This window comes from Salmo trutta, unplaced genomic scaffold (assembly GCF_901001165.1).
Source record: "Salmo trutta unplaced genomic scaffold, fSalTru1.1, whole genome shotgun sequence".
In the NCBI taxonomy this organism is placed as follows: Eukaryota; Metazoa; Chordata; class Actinopteri; order Salmoniformes; family Salmonidae; genus Salmo; species Salmo trutta.
Window position 1 is genome coordinate 152,150 of NW_021823434.1, and position 27,866 is coordinate 180,015.

The 27,866-nt window shown below is 45.8% G+C and overlaps 1 protein-coding gene across 1 annotated transcript; it reads right to left on the bottom strand.

Moving 5' to 3' along the window:
* On the bottom strand, positions 1-27,866 carry LOC115190942 (melanocortin receptor 5-like). Its single transcript, XM_029748981.1, has 2 exons — positions 27,442-27,866; positions 1-2,082 (listed from the first exon to the last, which is right to left on the bottom strand). Exon 2 carries the CDS (start codon positions 2,006-2,008, stop codon positions 983-985), a length of 1,026 nt encoding a protein of 341 aa, XP_029604841.1. The 5' UTR covers positions 2,009-2,082; positions 27,442-27,866; the 3' UTR covers positions 1-982.

A 27,866-nucleotide genomic window follows, 5' to 3' on the forward strand; every position in this document is an offset into this window, starting at 1 on the left:
TCGTGTTAAATCAATTTTATTAGTGGAGTGCCTTTGTTACAACTATGAAACAGAAAGCATGTGTTGGAACATGGTAACAGCTTATTTTATAACTACTCCAAAATACCAAGATGCATGGTCAAGCGGTCAAGTGATGAAAACATCAGCAGCCTAAACATCATTATAAGTGCCACGTGGCCTTGATAAATAATGAAACAGCACAAAAGCAATAAAGGCAATCTAATGAATATAAGTGTAGATATGACAGCAGATAAAAATGGTAAAGTATTGTCAGCTCGTGCTTGTGTGCATCTTCACTCAATGGCATCATTTGGATTTCATTTAGCTGTTATCCCTTGTCCTAACAGTTGACACAATTTTCGTAACTTTCACTTGCTTGACACACTTTTACATACCTTTGTTTGGTTGTAGTGCGTAATAGTCATATTTTTATTGTGTTCCTGTCATCTTGTCATTCTTCAGCACCTTTGTGGAGTATAACGGCAGTGCAGGTGCTTATTTTTGCATAGATGGAAGGAGCGCACGTCTAACTTTGTTCATTGTGCCGGCCACAAGCAACTTGTTCTCCAATGACAGTGAAGAAGTTGTCCATCATGACATTTCTCCCCTTGCCTCATCACCACATTCTTTGACACTCGCTCACCTGCTGCCTGATGTGTATCTTTTCCCAGATATTGAAAACTGTTCAGCATGCACAATTACGCACACTCTCACTGTGTAGCCTACTCCAAGTAGGCCAGAGTAGGCTTATGAGACTGCTTTGATTCGGTGGACGAATATACACTGTAGGGTCAAAATGACTGCTTTAGCAGTTCTAGTGTTAAGGCACAAAGTGTTCTACAAGTTCAGCTTAATCAGACTGCATTGGGACAAGGCAGTCTAAGACACATCTTCTCCTCCAATGCACTCTGTTCATGCCCAAATCCTGCTGACTAAACCACACGTAGGACCCATGGCCAAAGAGTCTATAAGGGTAAGAGTTCTATGCCACTCCAGGTTTATAGCACACAGGGAGACACTCAAACACGTTCCTCAGGCTGTAGCAACAGATAATCTCCTTAAAGGTTTTCCTCATCTCCTGACTCCTGAAGGCGTAGATCAGAGGGTCAATCACAGAGTTACACATGATGAGGATGAGGTACATGTTGAAGTGAGACATGAAGCACACACAATACAGGTTCCCGGGGCAGGAGATCATCAGGATAAGGTGGAGAAAGAAGGGTGCCCAGCAGACGATGAAGATGCCCAGGAGGATTGTGAGAGTGATGGCTCCCTTCATGCTGGCCCTCTGGTGGATGGAGTTGCACCCAGGCAGAGCCGCGATGCGCTTGACGTGGGAGCGAGCCAGCATGAACATGTGGCTGTACAGCGAGGCCATGAGCACCAGCATGGTGAAGAACATGGATACCAAGCAAATGATAACAGGGGTGGTGTCGGAGTACATGATAAAGACGATGCCGCAGCCCGTGCAGAAGGTCCAGATGGCTCCGATGATGAGAGCGGCCCTTCTATGGGTCATGATGCTGTGGTAACGCAGAGCGTAGAAGATGGTCACATACCGGTCTACAGCGATGGCCAGGAGAGAACACATAGACGCCACCACTGATATACAGATCATGGAGTCAAAGACGTTGTCCATCTGACGAATAAAATGGTCGTCCACAATGAGCTGCCGGTTGGTCAGCAGGTAGATGATGATGGTCTCCCAGGCGTTGGAGACGCTGACCAGCATGTCGGCCACAGCCAGGGAACACACAAAGAAGTACATGGGGGAGTGGAGGTTCTTGTTCTTGATGATGGCGTAGATGACCAGGATGTTCTCCAACAAACTGATAATACCCAGGATGAGGAAGACCTCTGTGGCAATGTTGAGCTGCTCACAGGCCTTGGGTTTGGTGAGGAAATTAGGGGCCACAGTGGTGTTGGGGTTGTAGTACAGCTGGCTGGAGTTGGCGAACAGAGCCCACATCGGCAGAGACATGGTCGTCATTTCCTCCATAGGGTTCATCTTTATAACTTTGAGTTTACCTTCAGTTCTCTCTCTTTTCAGCTCACTGGCACGTTGTCAGGAGCATCCTGTTCCTATGAGGAATTAAGAGGAAGAGGATTTAGTATGAGGGACAGGAATGAACTTAATAGATACTATACAGTGAGCTCAAAAAGTTTTGGGACAGTGACACATTAGTAGTTGTTTTGGCTTTGTACCCCATATTGGATGAACCATTTAGAAATTACGTCTGTTTGTCTTGTCCCGTACCGTCCCATGTATATATATTTTTCTTCGTATATATTTCCTATATTTATTTTTTATTTTTTTAAATGTCAATTTCCATCTACGGACTGAACATACTCTCCTGCAACCCGCCTTACCCAATGTGGTACAGATCTGCTATTTTTTACACTTTAGAACCGGAACCCCCATCAGCAGCTAGCCAGCTAACTAGCTACTAGCTAGTAGTCAGTTAGCCACTGCTAGCGGTCATCACCGTTAACTCGGACATCAACCAGCCTCAGCCCGGTCAATTCCTACCAGTCTGCACAGCGCGATTTCAACCCAGAGAGCGTATCAGACTGCTTTTTCTCTACCTCACCTCCGGATTCCTACCGCAAGCTCTGAACCTTTACATTGGATCATCGTCTCTGTCTCGAAGAACGCCCCAGTTAGCCTGGAGCTAGCCTGGAGCTAGGCCCATATCCTGGCTAGCTGAAGAGGTCCATCAGCCAATTCTTGGGCTACAATATCTATTTTGCCAATGGGCCTGGACCCTTTTACTGCCAAATCGGAGCCGATCCATCACGACTGGTCTGCCGATGTAACCATCCGAGGGGTTTCAACAGGCTCTTCCTTTGCGATGTCCACCGAAGGCCCATCTACTAACCAGCTAGCCCCGGCCTGCTAGCTATCTGAATCACCATGTCTCCAGCTCATCTAGTGCTACTCACTGGACCCTATGATCACTCGGCTACACATGCTTCTCCTAAATGTCAATATGCCTTGTCTATTGCTGTTTGGTTAGTGACTATTGTCTTATTTCACTGTAGAGCCTCCAGCCCTGCTCAATATGTCTTAGGGTTAGGGTTAGGGTTAGCCGTTTTGTTCCATCCCCCACACATGCGGTGACCTCACCTGTCTTAAATGGTGCCTAGGTTTACCTCCAATGCCTAGGTTTACCTCCACTGTACTCACATCCTACCATACCCTTGTCTGTACATTATGCCTTGAATCTATTCTTCCGCGCCCATAAATCTGCTCCTTTTACTCTCTGTTCCGAACTCACTAGACGACCAGTTCTTATAGCCTTTAGCCGTACCCTTATCCTACTCCTTCTCTGTTCTTCTGGTGATGTAGAGGTTAACCCAGGCCCTGCAGCCCCTAGTTCCACTCCTATTCTCCAGGCGCTCTCATTTGTTGACTTCTGGAACCGTAAAAGCCTTGGTTTCATGCTTGTTAACATCAGAATCCACCTCGCTAAGTTTGTTGTATTCACTGCTTTAACACACTCTGCCAACCCGGATGTCATGCCGTGTCTGAATCCTGGCTTAGGAAGGCCACCAAAAATCCTGAAATTTCCATCCCTAACTATAACATTTTCCGCCAAGATAGAACTGCCAAAGGGGGCAGAGTTACAATCTACTGCAGAGATAGCCAGCAGAGTTCTGTCATACTATCCGTGTCTGTGTCCACAGAATTCGAGCTTCTACTTCTAAAAATCCACCTTTCCAGAAACAAGTCTCTCAACGTTGCCACTTGTTATAGACCCCCTTCAGCCCACAGCTGTGCCCTGGACACCACATGTGAATTAATTGTCCTACATTTATCTTCAGAGTTCGCACTATTAAGTGACCTAAACTGGGACATGCTTAACACCCCGGCCATTCTACAATCTAAACTAGATGCCCTCAATCTCACACAAATTATCAAGGAACCTACCAGATACAACCCTAAATCCGTAACAATGGACACCCTCTTAGATATCATCCTGACCAACATGCCCTCTAAATACACCTGTCTTCAACCAGGATCTCAGCGATCATTGCCTCATTGCCTGTGTGCGTAATGGGTCCACGGTCAAACAACCATCCCTCATCACTGTTAAATGCTCCCTAAAACACTTCAGCGAGCAGGCCTTTCTAATCGACCTGGCCCGGGTATCCTGGAAGGATATTGACCTCATCCCGTCAGTAGAGGATGCCTGGTTGCTCTTTAAAAGGGCTTTCCTCACCGTCTTAAATAAGTATGCCCCATTCAAAAAATGTAGAACTAAGAACAGATATAGCCCTTGGTTCAACCCAGACTTGATTGCCCTTGGCCAGCAAAAAAACATTCTGTGGCATTCAGCATTAGCATCGAATAGCCCCCGCGATATGCAACTTTTCAGGAAAGTCAGGAACCAATAGTCAGTTAGGAAAGCAAAGGCTAGCTTTTCAAACAGAAATTTTCATCCTGTAGCACTAATTCCAAAAAGTTTTGGGACACTGCAAAGTCCATGGAGAATGAGAGAACCTCCTCCCAGCTGCCCACTGCACTGAGGATAGGAAACATTGTCACCACCGATAAATCTACGGTAATCGATCCTTTCAAGAAGCATTTTTCTATGGCTGGCCAGGCTTTCCACCTGGCTACCCCTACCCTGGCCAACATCTCAGCACCCCCTGCAGCAACTTGCCCAAGCCTCCCCACTTCTTCTTCGCCCAAATCCAGACAGCTGATGTTTTGAAAGAGCTGCAAATCTGGATCCCTACAAATCAGCAGGGCTAGACAATCTGGACCCTCTCTTTCTAAAATTATGAGATCCCCAAAGATTGTAAAGCTGCCGCAGTCATCCCCCTCTTTAAAGGGGGACACACTCTAGACCCAAACTGTTACAAACCTATATCCATCCTGACCTGCCTTTCTAAAATCTTTGAAAGCCAAGTTAACAAACAGATCACTGACCATTTCGAATCCCACCATACCTTCTCCACTATGCAATCTGGTTTCTGAACTGGTCATGGGTGCACCTCAGCCACGTTCAAGGTCCTAAACGATATCATAACCGCCATCAATAAAAGACAGTACTGTGCAGCCATCTGCATCGACCTGGCCAAGGCTTTCGACTCTGTCAATCACCGCATTCTTATTGGCAGACTCAACAGCCTTAGCTTCTCAAATGACTACCTCGCCTGGTTCACCAACTACTTCTCAGATATAGTTCAGTGTGTCAAATCGGAGGGTCTATTGTCCAGACCTCTGGCAGTCTCTATGGCGGTGCCACAGAGTTCAATTCTCGGGCCGACTCTTTTCTCTGTATATATCAATGATGTCGCTCTTGCTGCTGGTGATTCTCTGATCCACCTCTACGCAGATGACACCATTCTGTATACATCTGGCTATTCTTTGGGCACTGTGATAACAAACCTCCAAACAAGCTTTTATGCCATACAACACTCCAACTGCTTTTAAACACTAGTAAAACTAAATGCATGCTCTTCAACCGATTGCTGCCCCCACCCTCTCGCCTGACTAGCATTACTACTCTGGACGGTTCTGACTTAGAATATGTGGACAACTACAAATACCTAGGTGTCTGGTTGGACTGTAAACTCTCCTTCCAGACTCACATTAAGCATCTCCAATCCAAAATCAAATCTAGAATCGGCTTCCTATTTTGCAACAAAGCCTCCTTCACTCATGCTGCCAAATATACCCTCGTAAAACTGACACATCCTACCGATCCTTGACTTCTATGATGTCATTTACAAAATAGCCTCCAACGCTCTACTCAGCAAACTGGATGTAGTCTATCACAGTGCCATCCGTTTTGTCACCAAAGCCCCATATACTACCCACCACTGCGACCTGTATGCTCTCGTTGGCTGGCCCTCGCTTCATATTCATCCCAAATCCACTGGTTCCAGGTCATCTATAAGTCTGCGCTAGGTAAAGCTCCACCTTAGTTCACTAGTCACCATAGCAGCACCCGTAGCAAGCGCTCCAGCAGGTATATTTTACTGGTCACCCTCAAAGCCAACCCTTCCTTTGGCCGCCTTTCCTTCCAGTTCTCTGCTGCCAATGACTGGAACGAATTGCAAAAATCACTGAAGCTGGAGTCTTATATCTCCCTCTTTAACTTTAAGCATCAGCTGTCAGAGCAGCTTACCGATCACTGTACCTGTACACAGCCAATCTGTAAATAGCACACCAAACTACCTCATCCCCATATTTTTATCTATCCTCTTGGTCTTTTGCACCCCAGTATCTCTACTTGCATATCATCATCTGCACATCTATCACTCCAGTGTTAATGCTGAATTGTAATTATTTCGCCTCTATGGCCTATTTATTGCCTTACCTCCCTGCTCTTCTACATTTGCCAACACTGTCCATAGATTGTTCTATTGTGTTATTGACTGTACGTTTGTTTATGTGTAACTCTGTGTTGCTGTTTTTGTCACACTGCTTTGCTTTATCTTGACCAGGTCGCAGTTGTAAATGAGAACTTGTTCTCAACTGGCCTACCTGGTTAAATAAAGGTGAAATATATCAAATAAAATAAATAACAAGGGGTGGTGTCAATGTAAATTGTCTGGGAGCAGAAGCTGTTAAGGAAACTTTTGGTCCTAGAAGTGGCGCTCCGGTACCGTATGCTGTATCAGAGAGAACAGTCTGTGACTGGGGTTTTTGCATTTTTTTTAGCCTTCCTCTGACACCGCCTGGTATAGAGGTCCTGGATGGCAGGAAGCTTGGCCCCAGTTATGTACTGGGCCGTACGCACTACCCTCTGTAGCACCTTATGGTCAGGCTGGGATTAAAAATAAAAATATAGGACAAAACACACATCACAACAAGAGAGACAACACAGCACTACATAACGAGAGACCTAAGACAACAACATAGCATGGTAGAGCTTGTAGTGTCATACCCAAGAAGTCTTGAGGCCGTAATCGCTGCCAAAGGTGATTCAACAAATTACTGAGTAAATATACTGAGTACTAATGATATTTTCTTTATACTTTCTTTATAAAATTTCAATAAACCTGTTTTTGCTTTGTCACTATGGGGTATTGTGTGTAGATTGATGAAGAAAAAACAATTTAATCAATTTTAGAATAAGTCTGTTAGGTAAGAAAATGTGAAAAAAACAAGGGGTCTGAATACTTTCTGAATGCACCGTATAACGTTGAAGATATGACGTTGTTTCAAAGGTACAAATTCACTATATTTTAGAGAAGGTTGTACATTTTGAAATTTGGTTACCATGATGAAATAATCCTGTGGTTGAAATTTTACCCTCAAAACATTAGTTTACGTTGATTACTTTTTTCAAATCCAATGTATTTTCCACATAGATTTGACGTCACATTACTAACTTAACCAGTTTGTGCCCAGTGGTAAAGAACACAAAATGCATGTAAAACGACATTTTCCAATGCTAGAGGTCAATAGGCCTTCCCACATGTACACTGTCAAAATATTGACACATTCAGTGACGGGTGAAATATTGAATTTTATAAGCGAGACAAACTATAAAATGCTGTGCAGAGAGAGAGAGTTGTAATTTCTGTCCCAGGGATGTCTATCTCTCTATCTATCAGACAGAACACTCTGATGCTTGTGCTGGATGAATCAGACCACATAATTAAGCCAATTGGTGGAAATGACTGGAGGGAAATAGCAGCAAGTTGTCTGAGGTAGAAACAGACTTCCTACATCAATGTGTTCACCTTTAGGTTCGTGGTTGGGTTTAAAATTCACACGGCATTTGATGGAGAGAAAAAACGTCCCCCCCCGACAGATTCATTGTTAATGTCCCTGCATCCGCCTCAGAGTAAGACAACAGTTTAAGGCATGATTTTAGGACTGGCAGGGAGAGAGAGAATACATGGATGAATAAACCAGGAGGAGAGAAACAGAGAATACACGGATGAACAAACCAGGAGGAGAGAAACAGAGAATACATGGATGAACAAACCATGAGGAGAGAAACAGAGAATACATGGATGAACAAACCAGGAGGATGGAAACAGAGAATACATGGATGAACAAACCAGGAGGAGAGAAACAGAGAATACATGTCACGGTTGTCGTCGGTGAAAGAGGACCAAAACGCAGCAGGTACGTGTATGCTCATTTTGATGATTTATTAACTTCAAAAAATGACTACAAAAATAACAAACACGAGAAACGAACGAACGACAACAAACAGTCTGGCAAAGCCTAAGCTCAACACAGAACAATCACCCACAAAATCCAAACAAACACACCCTACTATATGGGACTCTCAATCAAAGGCAGATAGACAACACCTGCCTTCAACTGAGAGTCCCAACCCCAATTAACCTAACATAGAAACACACTCACCAGACTACACATAGAAATACATAAACAGACTATAAACCCAAACCCCGGAAATACTACATCAAACCCCGGAAATATTACATCAAACCCCCTTTAAACAAACACACCACCCTGAACCACATAAAACAAATACCCTCTGCCACGCCCTGACCAAACTACAAAACAATTAACCTTATATACTGGCCAGGACGTGACAGTACCCCCCCCCTTAAAGGTGCTACCCCGGAAGCACCTTAACAAAAAATAACCCCAAACACAAAAATAAAAATTCCCCTTTTCTAAAGGGAGGGAAGGGAGGGTGGCTGCCGTCAACGACGGCACTGTGCTACACCCCCCCTCCCCAACCCACCTATTTCGGGAGGTGGCTCCGGTTCAGGCCTTTCCCGGCAGTCGGGCCACTCTGGCAGTTCGGGGCAGTCTGGCCAGTCTGGCAACTCGGGGCAGTCTGGCAACTCGGGGCAGTCTGGGCAGTCTGGCAACTCGGGACAGTCTGGGCAGTCTGGCAACTCGGGACAGTCTGGGCAGTCTGGCAACTCGGGACAGTCTGGGCAGTCTGGCAACTCGGGACAGTCTGGGCAGTCTGGCAACTCGGGACAGTCTGGCCAGTCTGGCAACTCGGGACAGTCTGGCCACTCCGGCAGTTCAGGGCAGTCTGGCCACTCCGGCAGTTCAGGGCAGTCTGGCCACTCCGGCAGTTCAGGGCAGTCTGGCCACTCCGGCAGTTCAGGGCAGTCTGGCCACTCCGGCAGTTCAGGGCAGTCTGGCCACTCCGGCAGTTCAGCGCAGTCTGGCCACTCCGGCAGTTCAGCGCAGTCTGGCCACTCCGGCAGTTCAGCGCAGTCTGGCCACTCCGGCGACTGTTGACTGGCGGGCAGCTCCGACGACTGTTGACTGGCGGGCAGCTCCGACGACTGTTGACTGGCGGGCAGCTCCGACGACTGTTGACTGGCGGGCAGCTCCGACGACTGTTGACTGGCGGGCAGCTCCGACGACTGTTGACTGGCGGGCAGCTCCGACGACTGTTGACTGGCGGGCAGCTCCGACAACTGTTGACTGGCTGGCAGCTCTGACGACTGTTGACTGGCGAGGCTGGGTTTACGCACTTGCAGGCTAGTGCGGGGAGCGGGAACAGGACGAGTCGGACTGGGTTGACGCACTTCCGGGTCCGCACAAGAGACAGGAGCTGGAAACCCAGGGCTATGGAGGCGCACAGCCGGTCTAGATCTTACCTCCTGCACAACCCGCCTTGGCTGGATGGAACTAGTAGCCCTGTATGAGCGGAGTGCTCGTACAGGGCAGACTGGGCTGTGCAGGGGCCTGATGGTAGCCGTGCGTAGAGCGGGAGTTGGGTAGCCTGGTCCTCGGAGGCGTACCGGCGACCAGATGCGCTGCGCAGGCATCCTCCTACCAGACTGGATGCCCGCTCTAGCACGGCACCTGCGAGGGGCTGGAATAACTCGCACCGGACTGTGCGTGCGTATGGGTGAGATAATGTGCTTCTCAGCGAAACATGGCGCTCCCCACCTCATACGCTCCTCCATATAACCACGGGTAGCTGGCCTCCGGCTCTTCCTACGCCTAGCCAAACTACCCGTGTGCCCCCCCAAAAAAAATTCTTGGGGGTGCCTCTCGTGCTTCTCCCTCAGCGCGTCTCTGGCCTCGTACCACCGCCTCTCTGCCTTGGCTGCCTCAATTTCCCACTGCGGGCGGCGATACTCCCCAGCCTGGTGCCAAGGTCCGGCCCCGTCCAGAACATCCTCCCAAGTCCACTTCTCCCGCCAGTCCAACTCGAAAACCGTCTGCTCCTTCCTCTGCTGCTTGGTCCTCATGAGGTGGGTGATTCTGTCACGGTTGTCGTCGGTGAAAGAGGACCAAAACGCAGCAGGTACGTGTATGCTCATTTTGATGATTTATTAACTTCAAAAAATGACTACAATAACAAACACGAGAAACGAACGAACGACAACAAACAGTCTGGCAAAGCCTAAGCTCAACACAGAACAATCACCCACAAAATCCAAACAAACACACCCTACTATATGGGACTCTCAATCAAAGGCAGATAGACAACACCTGCCTTCAACTGAGAGTCCCAACCCCAATTAACCTAACATAGAAACACACTCACCAGACTATACATAGAAATACATAAACAGACTATAAACCAAAACCCCGGAAATACTACATCAAACCCCGGAAATACTACATCAAACCCCCTTTAAACAAACACACCACCCTGAACCACATAAAACAAATACCCTCTGCCACGCCCTGACCAAACTACAAAACAATTAACCTTATATACTGGCCAGGACGTGACAATACATGGATGAACAAACCAGGAGGAGAGAGACAGAGAATACATGGATGAACAAACCAGGAGGAGAGACTGAGAGAATACATGGATGAACAAGCCAGGAGGAAGGAGAGAGAGGATACATGGATGAACAAACCAGGAAGAGAGAGAGAGAGAGAGAATACATGGATGAACAAACCAGGAGGGAGAGAGACAGTATACATGGATGAACAAACCAGGAGGAGAGAGACAGAGAATACATGGATGAACAAACCAGGAGGAGAGAGAGAGAGAATACATGGATGAACAAACCAGGAGGAGAGAGAAAGAGAGAGAGAGAGAGAGAGAGAGAGAGAGAGAGAGAGAGAGAGAGAGAGAGAGAGAGAGAGAGAGACAGAATACATGGATGAACAAACCAGGAGGAGAGAGACAAAGAATAAATGGATTAACAAACCAGGAGGAGAGAGAGAGAGAATATATGGATAAACAAACCAGGAGGGAGAGAGAGATAGAATACATGGATGAACAAATCAGGAGGAGAGAGGTGTTTGCAGGGTTTACTTGAGAAAGGAAAAAACCGGCATGTTCCTCTTGGACACCTGGAGATAAATACAGCATGCTGGGACAGGGACTGAACATGTGCTCGTTGTTCCCAACAGCCAGGACATCACATGAGAGCTAGAAGCTTCATTAATCCTCAAAGGATGTCTTCTTTTAAAGAGATCCCTGCTGCTCAGCCCTACCCATTCCTCTCTTGGTCCGTAATCAGTAATATTTTCAGAGTATGAGTGCTGATTTAGGTTCAGTTGAGCTGTTTAGATATAAGATAAGACCAGTGGACATGACCCTAGATCAGCACTCCTATTCTGAGAGAATTTCTAAATACTGTGTGGCGTACAGCAGGCCTGGTGACAGACTGAGTATACACCACGAGGTGATGGCTCCATCTGCTGGACGTGCCAGGTCTCGACGGGCTCTCCGGCCAGGACTAATTGGGACTGATTGGGGATTGGTGAGTAATCAAGGGCTGATTGCTCATCAGCTGAACAACTCCCATCAAGCTGCCAGAAGGGCAGCACACAGGAGAGAGACTGGGGGAGGAAAGGACTCCCGTATAGTTAGGGACGGTACCAGAGGTAACAGGAGAGAGTTCAGTTTTTGATCCCCACAGGATACAGCAAGACCCAAAGCCCAGTAGATGATATTCTTTTCTTTTGGACTATTATTTTAATAAACACCTTTGAAACTGAGCTAATCCTACTCTGTCCGTGTCTGATCTGTGTAAACGTTTTGACCCAACCCCCTGGTCTACCCCAAGTGCTGGAGAATGCGGGCACTCTTATAACGTGGTCAGATCAGGGTTTACGTTTACGCAGCATCAGCATGGATGAGTTGATTGCTCAGTTCATCCGGGCCCAACAACCTCAACAGGCAGTTCAGGAACGAACGCTGGAGGAACAGCGGCTACAAAACGTCCTCCTCATTGAGGAAATCAGGAAGCTACAAGGACTACTGAATCACATCCAAACCAGTTTTTAATCAAGTTAACAGAAGATGACGACATCGAAACCTACCTCTGTACGTTTGAACGGACGGCACTACGGGAAGGATGGCCAAGACAGAAGTGGGCCTGTCTGCTGGCCCCGCTCTTCTCTGGGAATGCTGAAAAGGCATATTGGGACCTGAACGATGAACAGGCGGCTAACTACGATGGACTCAAACGGGAGATACTCAGCCGCTACGGGTACAGCCTGGCCCATCGGGCTCAACTATTCCACCACTGGAGGTTCGTAGCTGACGCATCCCCCTGAGCCCAGATGAGCGAACTACTGCGCGTCACCAGGGGATGGCTCCTAACCGACGCATCCACCCTCTCCATCCTAGACAAAGTGGTCCTGGATCGCTTCCTACAGGCAGTACCCCACGACATGAAGAGGGCAGCGAGTCTATGTGCACCCCAGACCATGGAGGGCCTCCAGGAAGCAGTGGAAACACATCAGAACACTCAGGCCCTGCTGAGTTGGACCCGGGCCGAGTCGGCGACCTGTTCGAGGAGTCGGAAGGACAGCCCCACTGCTGTGTACCCCAAACCGACAGTCGGCAGGGCCAAAGGACCGCAAACCCATGGAGAGACGGCTGGAGTAGGGCCGCCCCTCCACCGACAACCCCAGGTAGATGGAGAACAAAGGAGGTGTTTTGAGTGTGGCGCCCGGGGGCACATTGCCTGGAATTGCACGGCTCGAGAGGAGTCGATGCCATCAGCAAGCCCCGGAGGCGAGGTGGGTCATGCAGTGAACTATGTCACCTCCTGTTGGGCACACCATGAATCAACTGCACCCATGGTCCCGGTGAAGGTTGACGGACACGGCACGGAAGCTCTATTTGACCCAGGAAGTATGGTTACCCTCATAACCATGAGTCTGTTGAATCAGGATACCGAACGTGGTAGGGAGATGTCAATTTCCTGTGTTCAAGGGGACACAAAGCGGTATCCAACCGTATGGGCCAACTTCGTGACACCACAAGGGAACTGCCAGATGATGGTGGGTGCAGTACCAGAGTTGCTGGTACCTCTTCTAGTGGGACGATATTGTCCGCTGTTCGCAGCCCTGTGGGGGCATGAGCTGAGGAAGAAGGTACGAGCCAGCCGAAGATGAGAGTGAGGACGAACCATCGCCTGTGCGGCCCGGAAGCAAACGGTTCATCAACCTGTATCTATGGGTCCGGAGTCAGAGTCGACGGGGGTGCCAGAACCCGACCCCCCCGGGGAACCACGGGAGGAAGAGCCCAGCCTCCCCCTCCTTGATTTCGAGGGGCCAGTTGAGACACCCCCTGGGGGCCAACTGAGGGAACAATCCGGGATGGCCCAGTGGGAGGATCCTAACTTGAATGTTGCCGCAGCCCATGTGATAGCGGTGGATGGACAGCTACTTCCGGGGGTGAGTGACTGGTAATTCCCCCATTTCCAAATCAAGAATAACTTTTTGTATCAGGTGTTGCACCAACAGGGGGAACTTCGAGAGGTATTGTTGCTGCCCCGATGGTACGTGGGAACCGTTCTTCAGCTGGCCCACACCCACCTGTTGGGGTCGCACCCGGGAATGGATCGCCGCCCGGTTCCACTGGCCTGGGATGAGGAGGGCCGTGGAAGATTACTGTCGCAGCAGCCCGGAGTGTCAAATGACTGCCCCAAAGGCACACTTCTGAAACCCACTGGTCCCCCTACCGATCATTGGGGTGCCCTTTGAACGCATCGCCATGGACATAGTGGGACCCCTGGTAAAACAGCACGAGGACACCGGTACATCCTGGTGATAGTAGACTATGCCACCTGGTATCCTGAGGCCATTCCCCTACGGGCGGCGGTATCCAAGGGAATCGCCCGGAAGCTGTTCCACCTCTTTAGCCAGGTGGGCATCCCGAACGAGATCCTGACAGACCAAGGTCCTGAGTTTATGTTCCGCCTAATGAAAGATTTGTGTGCTCTCCTGCAGATCAAGCAGAACCGGACCTCCGTCTTCCACCCGCAGACGGATGGGCTCATTGAACGGTTCAATAAAATGCTCAAACAAATGCTGTGGAAGGTCATCGAGCAGGACGGGAAAAACTGGGACCAGCTACTACCCCACCTAATGTTCTCAATCCGAGAAGTACCCCAGTCCCCCACTGGGTTTTCCCCTTTCATACTCCTAAGCGGGAGGAGGCCACGAGGCCTACTGGGCCTCACCAAGGAGGTGTGGGAAGCCCAACCGACCCCCTTACTCAGTGTGGTAGAGCACGTGGCGACGATGAGGGAGCGGATGAAAGCCATATGGCAAGTTGTGAGGGAACATATGGAGAAGGCCCAGCGCACCCAACCCCAGATCTACAATCGGGGAGCCCAGCCCCGAGAATTCCAGGTGGGAGACAGGGTTTTGGTCTTAATCCCCACGGCCGAAAGTAAGTTCCTGGCAACATGACATGGGCCATACGAGGTGATTGAGAAGCTGGGACCTGTCAATTACCGCAAACGGCAGCCGGGGAGATGGAAATCCCAACGGATTTACCACATGAACCTGTTGAAGAAGTGGCACAAGAGGACAACCTTGGCCGTGTTATGGTCGGGACCAAGGACGCCAATGGTACCAGTGGTGGTCCCGAGCAATGAGGACCTCGACCCAGCCCAGAAGCAAGAGCTCAGGGAGCTCCCCAACTTTGCGGCTATAGCTTCCTTCCTCACCGATCTAACCAGGGCCCACCTCCTGAAAACAGTGAAATGGACGGACGAGACAGAAACGGCGTTCAGCCGTCTGAAGGAAGCACTGTGCTCCCATCTGATTCTCATAACGCCCGATTTCCAGGTGCAGATGTTGGTCCAGACGGATGCATGTGACACGGGACTAGGCGCCATTCTGTCCCAGATACAAGATGGAGAGGAGCACCTCATCATGTACATCAGCAGAAAGCTGGTTCATTGAGAAAAAAAGTACTCTATTGTTGAGAAAGAGTGTCTTGCGGTGAAGTATTACCTGCTAGGTACCCACTTCACCTTGGTCACGGACCATGCTCCCCTGGTCAAATCAAACACAATTTTATTTGTCACATACACATGGTTAGCAGATGTTAATGCGAATGTAGCGAAATGCTTGTGCTTCTAACCAACCATGCAGTAATATCTAACAAGTAATCTAACAATTTCACAACAACTACCTTATACACACAAGTGTAAAGGAGTTAATAAGAATATGTACATAAATATATACGGATGAGCGGTGGCCGAACGGCATAGGCAAGATGCAGTAGATGGTATAGAGTACAGTATATACATATGAGATGAGTAATGTAGGGTATGAAAATATTATATAAAGTGGCTCTGGCTAGTGATACATTTATTACATACTTTTTTATTATTAAAGTGGCTAGAGATTTGAGTCAGTATGTTGGCAGCAGCCACTCTATGTTAGTGATGGCTGTTTAACAGTCTGATGGCCTTGAGATAGAAGCTGTTTTTCAGTCTCTCGGTCCCAGCTTTGATGCACCTGTACTGACCTCTCCTTCTGGATGATAGCGGGGTGAACAGGCAGTGGCTCGGGTGGTTGTTGTCCTTGATGATCTTTTTGGCCTTCCTGTGACATCGGGTGGTGTAGGTGCCCTGGAGGGCAGGTAGTTTGCCCCAGTGATGTGTTGTGCAGACCTCACTACCCTCTGGAGAGCCTTATGGTTGGGGGCGGAGCAGTTGCCGTCCTCTCTAATATCTCCCCTTTCAGACCTACATCTCTCTAATATCTCACTGTCAGCCCTAAATCTCTCAAATATCTCCATGTCAGCCCTAAATATCTCAAAAATCTCCAATATCTGCCATTAATCTCTCTAATATCGCCCCTTTCAGATCTAAATCTCTCTAATATCTCCCATTTCAGCAATACATCTTTCAAATATCTCCCTGTCAGCCCTAAATCTCTCATATCTCCAATTTCAGCACTAAATCTCTCTAATATCTCCCCTTTCAGACCTTAATCTCTCTAATATCTCCCTTTACAGCCCTACATCTTTCTAATATCTCATTTATCAGCCCAACATCTTTATATCTCCCTATCAGACCTAAAGTCTTCTACAAATTACAATATCAGCCCTACATCTCTCTAATATCTCCAATGTCAGCATTTAATCTCTCTAGTATCTCCAAAATCGGCCCTTAATCTCTAGAGTGTTTCCCATTTCACCCCTATATCTCTCAAATATCTCCAATATCTGACCTTAATCTCTCTAATATTTTCCTGTCAGCCTTACATCTCTCTAATATCTCTCTGTCAGCCGTGAATCTCTCTAATATCTCCAATATCAGCCATTAATAACACCAATATGTCCCTTTTCAGCCCTATTTCTCTCTAATATCTCCCGTTTAGCTCTACATCGCTCTAATATCTCCCTGTCAGCCCTACATCTCTCTAATATCTCCCTGTCAGCCCTACATCTCTCTAATATCTCCCTGTCAGCCCTACATCTGTCTAATATCTCCCTGTCAGCCCTACATCTGTCTAATATCTCCCTGTCAGCCCTACATCTCTCTAATATCTCCCTGTCAGCCCTACATCTGTCTAATATCTCCCTGTCAGCCCTACATCTGTCTAATATCTCCCTGTCAGCCCTACATCTGTCTAATATATCCCTGTCAGCCCTACATCTCTCTAATATCTCCCTTTCATCCCTACATTTGTCTAATATATCCCATTCAGCTCTACATCTCTCTAGTATCTCACTGTCAGCCGTTAATCGTTCTAATATCTGCCTGTCAGCTCTAAATCTAAGTCTGTAGTTCATCTGCACTACCCTGGCCTGCACTAAGAGACCTTGCTGTCTGTAGTTAATCTGCACTACTCCGGCCAACACTAAGAGACCTGGCTGTCTGTAGTTAATCTACACTACCCTGGCCTGCACTAAGAGACCTGGCTGTCTGTAGTTAATCTGCACTACCCTGGCCTGCACTAAGAGACCTGGCTGTCTTTAGTTAATCTGCACTACCCCGGCTAACACTAAGAGACCTGGCTGTCTGTAGTTAATCTACACTACCCTGGCCTGCACTAAGAGACCTGGCTGTCTTTAGTTAATCTACACTACCCCGGCCAACACTAAGAGACCTGGCTGTCTGTAGTTAATCTGCACTACCCTGGCCTGCACTAAGAGACCTGGCTGTCTGTAGTTAATCTGCACTACCCTGGCCTGCACTAAGAGACCTGGCTGTCTGTAGTTCATCTGCCCTACCCTGGCCTGCACTAAGAGACCTGGCTGTCTGTAATTAATCTGCACTACCCTGGCCTGCACTAAGAGACCTGGCTGTCTGTGTATTTTTCTGTCTGCTTGCTGTCTTCAACACCCCTTTCTCTCTCTCTCTCTCCCTCTCTCTCTAACTCTCCCTCATTATCTCTCTCTCTCTCTCTTTGAATCTCTATACATTACTAGTAACAGGTTGTCAACAGCATTAGTATCATGTTTGGTACTTGGCCTCCATCTCTCTCCCTTCCTCCGGTCTCTCATCCATCGCTCCTCAACTCTTCTCTAATATTCTATTTAAATAGGAGCTTCCATCTCTATCCCTTCCTCAGGTCTCTCATCCATCTCTCCTCAATCCTCTACTATTCTATTTAAATGGGAGCCCACATCTCTCTCCTCCCAATTTGTCCCAACAGGCTTTGAACATTGACTCGCTATTGAGCCTCTGTCTGGACCCACCCAACCCCCACCCCGACTTCCTCACACCCACGCAATGAACCGCTGACTCAAGCTCGCAGGCACACAGAACCAAAGAGATCAGACAGTGATCTACAGACCATGTTATTTTATGAAATAGTCTGGCTGAATGGCAGACAAGCAAGTTACTGGAAGTGTAATTGTCTGGGTAACTCTAGTGATAGTGTAGGTTTCTAGGTAACTCTACTGATAGTGTAGGTGTATAGGATGGTAACTCTACTGATAGTGCAGGTGTCTAGATATCTCTAGTGATAGTGTAGGTGTCTAGGTAACTCTACTGATAGTGTAGGTGTCTAGGTAACTCTAGTGACAGTGCCAGTGTCTGGGTAAGTCTAGTGATAGTGTAGGTGTCTAGGTAACTCTAGGGATAGTGTAGGTGTCTAGGATGGTAACTCTAGTGATAGTGTAGGTGTCTAGGATGGTAACTCTACTGATAATGTAGGTGTCTAGGATGGTAACTCTAGTGATAGTGAAGGTGTCTAGGTAACTCTACTGATAGTGTAGGTGTCTAGGTAACTCTACTGATAGTGTAGGTGTCTAGGATGGTAACTCTAGTGTTAGTGTAGGTGTCTAGGTAACTCTAGTGATAGTGTAGGTGTCTAGGTAACTCTACTGATAGTGTAGGTGTCTAGGATGGTAACTCTAGTGTTAGTGTAGGTGTCTAGGTAACTCTAGTGATTGTGTAGGTGTCTAGGATGGTATCTCAAGTGTTAGTGTAGGTGTATAGGATGGTAACTCTAGAGTTAATGTAGGTGTCTAGGTAACTCTAGTGTTAGTGTAGATGTCTAGGTAACTCTACTGATAGTGTAGGTGTCTAGGATGGTAACTCTAGTGTTAGTGTAGGTGTCTAGGTAACTCTAGTGATAGTGTAGGTGTCTAGGTAACTCTAGTGACAGTGCCAGTGTCTGGGTAAGTCTAGTGATAGTGTAGGTGTCTAGGTAACTCTAGGGATAGTGTAGGTGTCTAGGATGGTAACTCTAGTGATAGTGTAGGTGTCTAGGATGGTAACTCTACTGATAATGTAGGTGTCTAGGATGGTAACTCTAGTGATAGTGAAGGTGTCTAGGTAACTCTACTGATAGTGTAGGTGTCTAGGTAACTCTACTGATAGTGTAGGTGTCTAGGATGGTAACTCTAGTGTTAGTGTAGGTGTCTAGGTAACTCTAGTGATAGTGTAGGTGTCTAGGTAACTCTACTGATAGTGTAGGTGTCTAGGATGGTGACTCTAGTGTTAGTGTAGGTGTCTAGGTAACTCTAGTGATTGTGTAGGTGTCTAGGATGGTATCTCAAGTGTTAGTGTAGGTGTATAGGATGGTAACTCTAGTGTTAATGTAGGTGTCTAGGTAACTCTAGTGTTAGTGTAGATGTCTAGGTAACTCTACTGATAGTGTAGGTGTCTAGGATGGTAACTCTAGTGTTAGTGTAGGTGTCTAGGTAACTCTAGTGATAGTGTAGGTGTCTAGGAGGATAACTCTACTGATAGTGTAGGTGTCTAGGTAACTCTAGTTATAGTGTAGGTGTCTAGGAGGATAACTCTACTGATAGTGTAGGTGTCTAGGTAACTCTACTGATAGTGTAGGTGTCTAGGTAACTCTAGTTATAGTGTAGGTGTCTAGGAGGATAACTCTACTGATAGTGTAGGTGTCTAGGTAACTCTACTGACAGTGTAGGTCTATAGTTAACTCTAGTGATAGTGTAGGTGTCTAGGTATCTCTACTGATAGTGTAGGTGTCTAGGTAACTAGTGATAATGTAGGTGTCTAGGTAACTCTACTGATAGTGTAGGTGTCTAGGTAACTCTACTGATAGTGTAGGTGTCTAGGTAACTCTACTGACAGTGCAGGTGTCTAGGTAACTCTACTGATAGTGTAGGTCTATAGGTAACTCTACTGACAGTGTAGGTGTCTAGGTAACTCTACTGATAGTGTAGGTGTCTAGGTAACTCTACTGATAGTGTAGGTGTCTAGGTAACTCTACTGACAGTGTAGGTGTCTAGGTATCTCTACTGATAGTGTAGGTGTATAGGATGGTAACTCTACTGATAGTGTAGGTGTCTAGATATCTCTAGTGATTGTGTAGGTGTCTAGGTAACTCTACTGATAGTGTAGGTGTCTAGGTAACTCTAGTGACAGTGTAGGTGCCTAGGTAAGTCTAGTGATAGTGTAGGTGTCTAGGTAACTCTAGGGATAGTGTAGGTGTCTAGGATGGTAACTCTAGTGATAGTGTTGGTGTCTAGGATGGTAACTCTACTGATAGTGTAGGTGTCTAGGATGGTAACTCTAGTGTTAGTGTAGGTGTCTAGGTAACTCTAGTGATAGTGTAGGTGTCTAGGTAACTCTACTGATAGTGTAGGTGTCTAGGATGGTAACTCTAGTGTTAGTGTAGGTGTCTAGGTAACTCTACTGATAGTGTAGGTGTCTAGGTAACTCTATTGATAGTGTAGGTCTCTAGGTAACTCTAGTGTTCGTGTAGGTGTCTAGGTAACTCTAGTGATAGTGTAGGTGTCTAGGTAACTCTACTGATAGTGTAGGTGTCTAGGATGGTAACTCTAGTGTTAGTGTAGGTGTCTAGGTAACTCTACTTATAGTGTAGGTGTCTAGGTAACTCTATTGATAGTGTAGGTCTCTAGGTAACTCTAGTGTTAGTGTAGGTGTCTAGGTAACTCTACTGATAGTGTAGGTGTCTAGGTAACTCTACTGATAGTGTAGGTGTCTAGGATGGTAACTCTACTGATAGTGTAGGTGTCTAGGATGGTAACTCTAGTGTTAGTGTAGGTGTCTAGGTAACTCTAGTGATTGTGTAGGTGTCTAGGATGGTATCTCAAGTGTTAGTGTAGGTGTATAGGATGGTAACTCTAGTGTTAGTGTAGGTGTCCAGGTAACTCTAGTGTTAGTGTACATGTCTAGGTATCTCTACTGATAGTGTAGGTGTCTAGGTAACTAGTGATAATGTAGGTGTCTAGGTAACTCTACTGATAGTGTAGGTGTCTAGGAGGATAACTCTACTGACAGTGCAGGTGTCCAGGTACCTCTGCTGATAGTGTAGGTGTCTAGGTAACTCTACTGATAGTGTAGGTGTCTAGGTATCTCTAGTGGTAGTGTAGGTGTCTAGGTAACTCTACTGATAGTGTTGGTGTCTAGGTAACTCTAGTGTTAGTGTAGTTGTCTAGTTAACTAGTGATAATGTAGGTGTCTAGGATGGTAACTCTACTGACAGTGTAGGTGTCTAGGTAACTCTACTGACAGTGTAGGTGTCTAGGTATCTCTAGTGATAGTGTAGGTGTCTAGGTAACTCTAGTGTTAGTGTAGTTGTCTAGGTAACTAGTGATAATGTAGGTGTCTAGGATGGTAACTCTACTGACAGTGTAGGTGTCTAGGTAACTCTACTGACAGTGTAGGTGTCTAGGTATCTCTAGTGATAGTGTAGGTGTCTAGGTAACTCTACTGATAGTGTTGGTGTCTAGGTAACTCTAGTGTTAGTGTAGTTGTCTAGGTAACTAGTGATAATGTAGGTGTCTAGGTAACTCTACTGATAGTGTAGGTGTCTAGGATGGCAACTCTACTGATAGTGTAGGTGTATATTATGGTAACTCTTCTGATAGTGTAGGTGTCTAGGATGGTAATTCTAGTGATAGTGTAGGTGTCTAGTACGGTAACTCTACTGATTGTGTAGGTCTATAGGTAACTCGATTGATAATTTAGGTCTCTAGGTAACTCTACTGATAGTGTAGGTGTCTAGGATGGTAACTCTTGTGATAGTGTAGGTGTATAGAATGGTAACTCTTGTGATAGTGTAGGTGTATAGGTAACTCTGCTCATAGTGTAGGTGTCTAGGTAACTCTACTGATAGTGTAGGTTTATAGGTAACTCTGCTGATAATGTAGGTGTCTAGGATGGTAACTCTAGTGATAGTGTAGGTGTATAGAATGGTAACTCTTGTGATAGTGTAGGTGTCTAGGTAACTCTGCTCATAGTGTAGGTGTCTAGGTAACTCTACTGATAGTGTAGGTTTATAGGTAACTCTGCTGATAATGTAGGTGTCTAGGATGGTAACTCTAGTGATAGTGTAGGTCTATCGGTAACTCTGCTGATAGTGTACAGTAGGTGTCTAGGTAACTCTACTGATAGTCTAGTTGTCTTGGTAAATCTGGAACATTACTGAATAGTGAATTGGACTGCGGTTCAATCAGATCTGTGGTAACCCGCGGTAACCGACAAATGCATAGCTTATAGTTGTTTTTGTTCAGGTGGTGTCAAAACACAAGCAGCTCCCGCCGTTATACCTGTTGCCAAATCACATTAGTAGGTATCCCATGCAGCCGCGTTACAAGTTCGAACACTTTTGGCTGAAATAAATCCTTATTATTTGATTTTAATGCTTTTCAATTTCACTGTCATTATTTCCATAGTTGTGAACTTTTAATGCCGGTGAGATATACAGTTGAAGTCAGAAGTTGACATACACCATAGCCAAATACATTTAAACTCAGTTTTTCACAATTCTTGACATATAATCCTAGTTAAAATTCCCTGTCTTAGGTCAGTTAGGATCACCACTTTATTTTAAGAATGTGAAATGTCAGAGTAATAGTCGAGAGAATGATTTATTTCAGCTTTTATGTCTTTCATCACATTCCCAGTGGGTCAGAAGTTTACATACACTCAAGTAGTATTTGGTAGCATTGCCTTTAAATTGTTTAACTTGGGTAAAATGTTTCAGGTAGCCTTCCACAAGCTTCCCACAATAGGTTGGGTGAATTTGCGACCAAGCTTTAACTTCCTGACTGATGTCTTGAGATGTTGCTTCAATATAGCCACATAATTTTCCTACCTCATGATGTCATCTATTTTGTGAAGTGCACTAGTCCCTCCTGCAGCAAAGCACCCCCACGACATGATGTTGCCACCCCCGTGCTTCACGGTTGGGATGGTGTTCTTCAGCTTGCAAGCATCCCCCTTTTTCCTCCAAGCATAACGATGGTCATTATGGCCAAACAGTTCTATTTTTGTTTCAAAAGACTAGAGGACATTTCTCCAAAAAGTATGATCTTTGTCCCCATGTGCAGTTGCAAACCGTAGTCTGGCTTTTTTATGCCGATTTTGGAGCAGTGGCTTCTTCCTTGCTGAGCAGCCTTTCAGGTTATGTCGATATAGGACTCGTTTTACTGTGGATATAGATACTTTTGTACCTGTTTCCTCCAGCATCTTCACAAGGTCCTTTGTTGTTCTGGAATTGATTTGCACTTTTCGCACCAAAGTACGTTCATCTCTAGGAGACAGAACGCGTCTCCTTCCTGAGTGGTATGATGGCTGTGTGGTCCCATGGTGTTTATACTTGCGTACTATTGTTTGTACAGATGAACATGGTACCTTCAGGCGTTTGGAAATTGCTCCCAAGGATGAACCAGACTTGTGGAGGTCTACAAATCTTTTTCTGAGGTCTTGGCTGATTTCTTTTCATTTCCCCATGATGTCAAGCAAAAAGGCACTGAGTTTGAAGGTAGGCCTTGAAATACATCCACAGGTACACCTCCAATTGACTCAAATGATGTCAATTAGCCTATCAGAAGCTTCTAAAGCCATGACATAATTTTCTGGAATTTTCCAAGCTGTAAATGTCTGACCCCCTGGAATTGTGATACAGTGAATTATAAGTGAAATAATCTGTCTGTAAACAATTGTAGGAAAAATGACTTGTGTCATGCACAAAGTAGATGTCCTAACCGACTTGTCAATACTATAGTTTGTTATCAATAAATGTGTGGAGTGGTTGAAAAACAAGTTTTAATGACTCCAACCTCAGTGGATGTAAACTGTATGTGAACTTCCGACTTCAACTGTAGGTGTGGTTTCTTGACCGCGCAGGTACACCTCTGACATCGCCTAAACAGAAGGCAATGATAAGCTATCAACGGTTACCACTGATCTGAGTGAATCCTGGCCTTAATAAAACCTCTGTTAGTGATGGTTGTACAGTTAATATTGCATAGCATAGATAATAGCACATTAGGAAATGACTGTGTTCATGACTGATCATTATTTACTTACATTTGATATTTGAGTCATTTAGCAGACTCTCTTATTTGTGCATTAATCTTAAGATAGCTAGGTGAACAACAACATATCACAATCATAGAAAGTACATTTTCACTCAACAAAGTCTTTATCAGTCAGGCTAGTAGGAAGAGATAAGTACCTTTTTTTACTCTGTGGTAGTTATTTAAGATACATTTCAAAGAGGTAGGGTTTCAGACATTTTCAGAAGATTGGCAGGCAGGAACTCCGCTATCCTTTTGACTTTAGTGGGAAGCTTGTTCCACCGTTGGGGTGCCAGGACAAAGAAGAGCTTGGACTGGGTTGTGCGGGAGGTGCCCTTCCGTAGGGTTGGGAGGGCCAAGAGACCATAGGTGTCAGGATGGATTACGTGGGTTGGGGTGTAGGGTTTCCCTTGTTGCACCAGGGTCCTGAAGACTGGAAGCTAATGGAGTGTGCAGAGGAGCGGTGTGAGACAGGAGAACTTTGGAAGGTTGAACACCAGGCAGGCTTCTGAGTTTTGGATAAGTTGCAGAAGTTTGATGGAACAAACTGTGTGAGGAAAGGTTGTGCTCTACGGATGTTGTAGAGAATGAACCTGCAGGAGCGAGTCACTGCTTTGATGTTTGTAGAGAATGACAAGGTGTTGTCCAGGGTCACAGTTCTTTGCACTCTGGGAGGGGGATACTGTGGAGTTGTTAATCGTTAAGGAGAGAGCTGGCCTTCCCTGGGAGGAAGAACAGCTCCATTTTCTAAAGGTTGAGCTTGAGGGCCAATATCCAAGTTGAGATGTCTGCCAGGCACGCAGAGATGCGTCACCACTTTTCAATATACACTACATGACCAAAGGTATGTGGACATCTACTCGTTGAATATCTCATTCCATCATGAGCATTAATATGGAGTTGGTCCCCCCTTTGCTGCTATAACAGCCTCCACTCTTTCTTTTTAACCTTTATTTAACCAGGTAGGCTAGTTGAGAACAAGTTCTCATTTACAACTGCGACCTGGCCAAGATAAAGCATAGCAATTCGACACATACAACAACACAGAGTTACACATGGAATAAACAAAACATACTGTCAATAATACAGTAGAACAAAAGAAAACAAAACATCTATATACAGTGAGTGCAAATGAGGTAAGTTAAGGCAATAAATAGGCCATGGTGGCGAAGTAATTACAATATAGCAATTAAACACTGGAATGGTAGATGTGCAGAAGATGAATGTGCAAGTAGAGATACTGGGGTGCAAAGGAGCAAGATAAATAAATAAATACAATATGGGGATGAGGTAGTTGGGTGGGCTGTTTACAGATGGGCTATGTGCAGGTGCAGTGATCTGTGAGCTGCTCTGACAGCTGGTGCTTAAAGTTAGTGAGGGAGATATGAGTCTCCAGCTTCAGAGATTTTTGCAGTTCGTTCCAGTCATTGGCAGCAGAGAACTGGAAGGAAAGATGACCAAAGGAGGAATTGGCTTTGGGGGTGACCAGTGAAATACACCTGCTGGAGCGCGTGCTACGAGTGGGTGCTGCTATGGTGACCAGTGAGCTGAGATAAGGCGAGGCTTTACCTAGCAGAGACTTGTAGATAACCTGTAGCCAGTGGGTTTGACGACGAGTATGAAGCGAGGGCCAACCAACAAGAGCATACAGGTCGCAATGGTGGGTAGTGTATGGGGCTTTGGTGACAAAATGGATGGCACTGTGATAGACTGCATCCAGTGCGTATGTTATCGTTTGTGTGTGTGTGTGTGTGTGTGTGTGTGTGTGTGTGTGTGTGTGTATACGTGTGTGTGTGTGTGTGTGTGTGTGTGTGTCTGTGTCTGTGTCTGTGTGTCTGTGTGTCTGTGTGCGTCTGTGCCAATGTTTCTGTTGCTTCACAGTCCCCGCTGTTCCATAAGGTGTTTTTTTATCGTTTTTTTTTAATCTAACTTTACTGCTTGCGTCAGTTACTTCATGTGGAATAGAGTTCCATGTAGTCATGTCTCTATGTAGTACTGTGTGCCTCCCATAGTCTGTTCTGGACTTGGGGACTGTGAAGAGACCTCTTGTGGCATGTCTTGTGGGGTATGTATGGGTGTCTGAGCTGTGTGCCAGTAGTTTAAACAGACCTCTGGTGGCATGTATTGTGGGGTATGTATGGGTGTCTGAGCTGTGTGCCAGTAGTTTACACAGACCTCTGGTGGCATGTCTTGTGGGGTATGTATGGGTGTCTGAGCTGTACACCAGTAGTTTAAACAGACCTCTGGTGGCATGTCTTGTGGGGTATGTATGGGTGTCTGAGCAGTGTGCCAGTAGTTTAGACAGACCTCTGGTGGCATGTCTTGTAGGGTATAGATGGGTGTCTGAGCTGTGTGCCAGTAGTTTAAACAGACCTCTGGTGGCATGTCTTGTGGGGTATGTATGGGTGTCTATGAGCTGTGTACCAGTAGTTTAAACAGACCTCTGGTGGCATGTCTTGTGGGGTATGGATGGGTGTCCGAGCTGTGTGCCAGTAGTTTAGACAGACAGCTCGGTGCATTCAACATGTCAATACCTCTCATAAATAAAAGTAGTGATAAAGTCAATCTCTCCTCTACTGAAATAGCTTACTGAAAAAGCCAAATCCACTCATTTGAAGGGGTGTTGACGTACTTTTGTGTATATGGTGTAATTATACGTAATAATGATACTATTAAAACAATGCCATATTTTGCATTATCAGCAAACTAATCTATGATATTGATGACCATGTTCTGAGATGTGTGATAGAGCAAAGCATTACAAACAGTACATTATTCTCTATAGATCTCTCTATAATAGATCATCTCTCCAGTTTATTATTCTCTATAGAGCTCTCTATAATAGATCATCTCTCCAGTTTATTATTCTCTATAGATCTCTCTATAATAGATCATCTCTCCAGTACATTATTCTCTATCGATCTCTCTATAATAGATAATCTCTCCAGTACATTATTCTCTATAGATCTCTCTATAATAGATCATCTCTCCAGTTTATTATTCTATATAGAGCTCTCTATAATAGATCAATTCTCCAGTACGTTATTCTCTATAGATCTCTCTATAACAGATCAATTCTCCAGTACATTATTCTCTATAGATCGCTCTATAATAGATCAATTCTCCAGTACATTATTCTCTATAGATCTCTCTATAATAGATCAACTCTCCAGTACATTATTCTCTATAATAGATCAATTCTCCAGTACATTATTCTCTACAGATCTCTCTATAATAGATCAACTCTCCCGTAGGAGTTGCTGCCTTGCCTATAGATAGGGGATTTAACATTGAAGATCTGACATTGTTTCAAAGGTACAAATTTCACTTATTTTGTAAGGTTTGTCCATATTGAACATTTGTTACAATGATGACATTATCCTGTTATTGAAATTTAACCATTTAAATATTTTTTTCAAATCCATTTATTTTCCATGAAGATTCCAAATCACAATATATTGACAAAATCTTTGAAACTACATTGCTTCAACCGGTTTGTGCCCAGTGGGCAGCATCCATAAAATGTAATTTGTGGAGCGCTTACCTTGGGGCTGCATGCTGCTTGCTGAAGCTAGATTGAATCCGTTATAGCCGGTAGCCGGTATAGCAGCTTGCCAGAGCTTGATTTAGCTATGGACCCCTTCTGGTTCTAGCGCGAGGAGAGACTGCCAGCAGTAACTGGTCTGATGGATGGAACAGGGAATGAGAGCATTCCTGGATGTATAAATAGATGACGAGGGATCCTCCTCTCTCTCCTCTGCATTGCTCTGTGTCAACGACCCTCCTCTGTGTTGCTCTGTGTCAACGATATGATGCGTTCTCCTCCAGTTCATCAACCCTCCTCTGTGTTGCTCTGTGTCAACGATATCATACGTTCTCCTCCAACTCATCGACGTAGCTCAACACGTAGACTAACTTGCTGCAGGGAGCAGAGAGATCCTGGTTTGTTCATGTTCTACACACAGACAA

Excerpts from the sequence above, each read along its gene's own strand:
- LOC115190942 (XM_029748981.1), bottom strand. The coding sequence starts at position 2,008 with ATGAACCCTATGGAGGAAATGACGACCATGTCTCTGCCGATGTGGGCT.